The 6000-nt window shown below is 37.7% G+C and overlaps 1 protein-coding gene across 1 annotated transcript in view; it reads right to left on the reverse strand.

Moving 5' to 3' along the window:
- Positions 1-4779, reverse strand: part of TTC29 (tetratricopeptide repeat domain 29) — an 85647-nt gene extending 80868 nt beyond the window's left edge. The window contains exon 1 of the mRNA XM_035899196.1: positions 4688-4779. Coding sequence (XP_035755089.1) covers positions 4688-4779 — 92 coding nt within the window. The remainder of the gene's footprint in view (positions 1-4687) is intronic.
- Between the last annotated feature and the right edge of the window lie 1221 nt (positions 4780-6000).

The following is a 6000-nucleotide window of genomic DNA, read 5'->3' on the forward strand; positions in this document are numbered from 1 at the left end:
ATTTTGTATTTAACTTTTTCAAAATTAAAAAGAAGAAAATCAACAAAAATATCCCAAACCCAACACAGAATGTTTTCCTTAGTGCAATGCAGACTTTTTATACTGCTCTCAGCTTTCTACAGTTTGAGCAGTATATTGCAAAAGGTGGTGCACTAAGGTGGTAGTCCAAAGGGCGTTAAAATAAACAGCAAATTTCAGGATGCATGGATCCAATTTTAAAATTTGAACTGTACATCATTTCACCTTTCACTTGAGCCAGCATCTCTTTGCATCTCCAGTCTGATACACAAAGGATGCCTTCAATTTTAAGGGTAATATGCACTTACTGACCATAAAGTGCATTTAAATAGATCCTGATATCCCAACCGTAGAGGATATTATCTTTATAAAAGTAATGAGAATTTATTTTTATTCTTCTTTAAAAGAGCATAAAGATTGTCTGGTTAATCACTCAAAGATAAAAGAAATTCAACATTAGTGTTCCACATAAATCTATTACTTTCCTCTTTCTCTGTCTGTATTACACTGCTGTCTTTCATTACAAGGATGAGAGTAAATTCTTTTCATAATGTTAGCTAATATAAGTGTCATGCTCCTTATTGCTCTGAGAATACCAAAGACACTTCATGAAGTTCATTTAAATGAAAACAAAATAGCTAAGCAGTGTAGAGATATTTTGACATGTCGGATTTTAAAACAATGTAATAGTGAAAACTTCCGGCACAAATAGGGCATTTAAATTTGTTCCAGAATTTACTACTACTGAGCTGCACCAACAGAGGCTTATGCTTTCAAGCTGCACATAACACAAGCCATATGAGTTGCTGCTGACCATGCAAAATATACACCTTATGGATATTGCCATAAAAATACAGTTATAATCAATACAAAAAAGTAATCAATATCAAAATTTTCACACCAAAATATTCACAATTTAGGAAAATACATAATGTCATTAGGATAATGAAGATAAGGTGATTACTGTGTATTTTAAACTGATGTAAAACATATTTCAAGATTCAATAGGTTTATATAAGGTAATAGAAAAATTGAAAAATGCTGTCTCTGGGCAATTAAATATGAAGTATTCAGTAGACAACACAAAAACCCCTGGCTGACCTTTGTCCTTTAAGACTGCAGAAATGAGCTTTCTGCACATCAGTAGCACATAGAGAACACACCAGATATGGGGGGGTGTGGAGGGGAGTCCAAACCCCCAGACTGAAACAGTCAGCTACAACAAGCAAATTCCTAGGCACTCCTATCAGCTCACTCCAATTCAATCTACACTGCAGTTAAAATCATCTCAGACTGAAACAAAGGAAAGCCTGATGCCTTCTCATTATCTTCTCAAAGGTATTTTAATAAAAAAAAACAACCACGGGAAAAGCCCCTAGAATCATAGACAATTTAAAATGCCACCTGCCTTATAGTCAAGGTATAAATTTGTCTCTGTTCTGGCTGGGATAGTAGCGGGTATAGAGATGTGTTTTGGATTTAGTATGAGAAAAAACATTGATAACTCACTGATATTTTAGTTGGTGCTAAGCAGTGCTTACGCTAGTGTCGCGGTTTAGCCCCAGTCTGCAACTGAGCACTGCACAGCCACTTGCTCACCCTCTGCCCCCATGGGATGGGGGAGAGAATCTGAAGAGCAAAAGTAAGAAAACTTAAGTGTTGAGATAAGAACAGTTTAACAATTGAAATAAAATATAATAATAATAATAATAATGAAAAGGAAAATGAGAGAGAGAGAGAGAGAGATAAACAAAACCCAGGAAAAACAAGTAATGCAACTGCTCACCACCCACTGACCAATGCTCTGCCAGTCCCCGAACAGCAATTGCTGCCCCCCAGCCAACTCCCCCCAGTTTACATACTGAGCATGACGTCATATGGTATGGTATACCCCTTCGGCCAGTTTGGGTCAGCTGTCTTGGCTGTGTCCCCTCCCAGCTACTTGTGCACCTGGCAGAGCAGGGTAAGCTGACTAGTTGTCCTGGTTTCAGCTGGGACTGAATTCATTTTCTTTCCAGTAGCTGGCATAATGATACGCTTTGGATTTGTGCTGAAAACAGTGTTGATGACATAGGGATGGTTTCATTACTGCTGAGCAGTGCTCACACAGAGTCAAGGCTTTTCCTGCTTCTCACCCACCCCACCAGCGAGTAGACTGGGGGTCTACAAGTTGTTGGGAGGGGAGAGGGCTGGGACAGCTGCCCCAACTGACCCAAGGGATATTCCAGACCGTGTGACATCATGCTCAGCATATAAAGCTGGGGGAAGAAGAAGGAAGGGGGTGGGGGACATTCAGAGTGGTGGCATTTTTCTTCCCAAGTAACAATTACGTGTGATGGAGCCCTGCTTTTCTGGAGATGGCTGAGCACCTGCCTGCCAGTGGGAAGCAGTGAATTAATTCCTTGTTTTGCTTTGCTTGCATGCGCAGCTTTTGCTTTATCTGTTAAACTGTCTTTACTTCAACCCACGAGTTTTCTCACTTTTACTCTTCCAATTCTCTCCCGCATCCCACTGCGGGGGAGTGAGCGAGCAGCTGTGTGGTCCTTGGTTGCTGACTGGGGTTAAACCACAAAAAAATTTCTGAGTACTCATTGGTAACACCCTCTACCTTAAAGACAACTACAGCCCAGGGGGGAAAAAAAAAAAAAGCAACAACTTGCAAACCAATTACTTAAAGACAACTACAGCCCAGGGGGGGGGAAAAAAAAAAAAAAAGCAACAACTTGCAAACCAATTACTGTTTACCCAAGTTCTGTAATACCCTATATTGGACTGATGCAACTACAAACATGGACATGCATCATAAAGAATTTAAGTTACTAAAAATAATAAATACTTATTTCATCCTGGCTGTTATTATCAATTATGTTAATGTAGCAATAACACATAAAAAAACCAGGCAGATGATACATAGGAAAAAATACACAGTAGAAAATTCCATCAACTCAAATAATCATTATTTAAAATGGCTTCTTATATGCAATGAAAATTAAAAACAAAGAAGTAATGAATGTGAAGAATCGAGACTGTGACTCGGAATGGATGTTGTTTCTTAATAGAGAAATGAGGTGAGGATGGCACTGGCTAAGAGGCATTAATTGTTTCTCTTCTTCCAGAAGTTGTCACCTGCTTTTTCCAAACTGCTATAACCTTCTTTCTCCAGTGTTTCCATGATGACTCACTGCATTTCATAAATAGTTTATAAAAAAAGTCTACTTCACCTGTAAATTGGCTCCTATTTAATTTTAAATCATTCACTTATTAAAGACAAATATATTTTAATCCAATGGACACCTATCCTGGAGTTAACATTTTACACCATACTGTAATTATGTCTGTTACCAGTCTATGCAGCAAAAAAAAAGCTACTAATTTTTTTTTCTAGAAATAAACTTCATGATAAATACAACTGGCTTTACCAAACTGATTCTCACATAACTTTCTATCCCCACTGCCTATTCTGTTACCTCAGACTCCATTTTTTTCAAAATTTCCTATCAAAGAAAATGATAGAGCTTGTCTTGCTCTAATTACTAGGCATCTACAGCATGGTCTAGACCATTACAGAATCACACATTTCATTTCTGCAAATAGGCACAGCATTTATAGGACTGCCGTAGAATGATTTTCTTGAACACGAAGCTCCCCAAGTACAGGGAAGAAACAAGCCACCTACCTCTGGGGTAATTTCTCCAGCAGTGTAGTTACTGGAAAAAGTGATGGCTGCAAAACATAGCTCCAGCCATAAAAGATTTAAAAAAAAATAAATAAAAATTGTAAGGCATCATTGCATATCCTTATTCTACCAATGTGTGAGAGGACACCTATCAGTACAAGCCCCTCAGAAAGACTGGGCCCAAGGATACCACGTTTCTACATCCTTACTGCTTTTACACATGGGCATGCAGCTGCTGAACTCTGAGATGCCCCAGACCTTTCAGCCAAAGACTAAGGACAACACTGGGGGGACACGACACACGACATGGGGGGACACACACACAAACCAAAACAGAACAAAACCCAAAAAACAACCCAAAGAGGAGGAAGAAGAAAATAACCACATTTTTTTTCTGAAATGGCAGCAATTCCAGGAGAAAAAGCATAGTGAGGCAGGAGTAGCAACTGAGACAGCAGTACTCACAGAGCAAGACAAAAATGTATGGATACAACTAACTAAGATGAGAAATAAGTGCAACGGAATGGAAAGCCATGTAGGCATGTGCAAGAAGATGCCTTGAAAGTATTATGGTACTGTTGTTAACTCTCTCAGTTATTAATTACAGGTGAATGTTTTTCAAGCCAATTTTATTTTCAGAGACACGAACAGGTTTGTGTCTGAATGGGGGGAAAAAAAAATCTTGTTTTTCATCCAAATAAGTACATTTTCAATGACCTGCATTTGTATCAATGCTAAATGGAAATAACTTCCTACAGGTCTTGAAGGGGTTTTGAAATACTGGGATGAAATACTGACCTGAAATAGAACACACTTCCTATTTTGTTTTTTTCCCCCTTTTAAATACGAAACTTCCCTAAGAGAGAATTTCCTTCCCTCTGATGTTTGCAGTTTTAAATATTGCAAAAAAGCAAACATACTTTGTCACCTTGGTATAGCTGATTGAAGCTATTCATAGTAAAAATGGTATTCTGAAAGAAAAGAGGTACATACCTTGCAAAGTCTAACGAGGGGCAAACAGTCTGCTCTATGAACCTGGGATGCTCCCCTGGGCTTTGTAGGATTGCTTGAGGCAACACACTCATTTTAACTAAAACAAACAACAAAAATCAACGTTACTTGAAAAAATGTCTTCACAGTGATGCAGTTTCTTATCTTTGTGCTGCTTCCCAGTCAACTGTCTTTTATTTCCAGTGCATTACGTGTAAAACTGGACTCCAGTTTCGCAAAAACATCAGCATTACTTCAGTAGGACATAATGCACAGGAATGGTCATGATCTTACTTTCAATGTTTTTCTCTCTTTCACTGAAGTGCTTTTGATTTGCAGGGACAACTGATTCAAGAACCTTACTTGCATGTGATTCCTTGTGCTTCCTCAAGCTATCTAGGTCCAAGTATTAATAATATTTTAAATTAATACATAAGACGGAGAAGTGATTGAACATGCAGTGTGCAATGCAACAACAGGCACTCTATTAACATTCAAAATAATACATGGTCATAATAGTAACAATCCTTTGAATAAAAAATGTAAGTAATGCTATACTTACAACACAGGGTTTTACTTAAAACAAAAGCCGAAAGCCCCACAGTTATGTAGAATCGTCTAGCTCGTCATTTTGAAGTACATAAATGCTAATAGGACTTTTTTGTCATATAGAGTTACTGTGTTTTTTCCCCAAGTATTCAGTCTACATTTCCTACCATTAAAGTTTCAGCTGCCAGTTCCTTCATTTTGCATGTCTGTGATCTGAGGACGTTAGCAGCAGGAGCACCCTTACTTTTAAATTTGGTTTAATGTAGGTATTGCATGCCCTGCTGGTAGGCCTCAAGGCACAAACTTTTAATAGGGATGGGAAACAGAATATAATAGGAAGGGGGGAAGACTTTAACTATTTGCTGCAGTAGTGAAAGGAAATTTATTTTACAGGAAATAAATGTTAGATATGAATCAACTTGATACTGAATGATCAGCATCAGACTAGCAAATGTTTTATATATTAGCCTTTCTGGGATCAAAAGCCATTTCATTGATGCAATATTTTGTTACAGTTATAGTGAAGTAATTTTCTTACTTGTGTTACTTGGAACAGAATAACAAAGACAATTACAGGTTGAGAAGATGACAGGATACGGTATTGCCCCTAAGTCATTCTTTTAGGGCTTAACACTAATGATAACATTTGTTACAGAAAGAAAAAAAAATGTTATTTATAAGCAATCTACAATCAGAGGTGGCAACATTTTGCACAAGTGTGCCATGGGAAAAAAAATGAATAGAATAAAAACATACGGGTAATTAAT

The sequence above is a fragment of the Egretta garzetta genome, unplaced genomic scaffold (assembly GCF_000687185.1).
Source record: "Egretta garzetta isolate BGI_Z169 unplaced genomic scaffold, ASM68718v1 scaffold258, whole genome shotgun sequence".
NCBI lineage: Eukaryota > Metazoa > Chordata > Aves > Pelecaniformes > Ardeidae > Egretta > Egretta garzetta.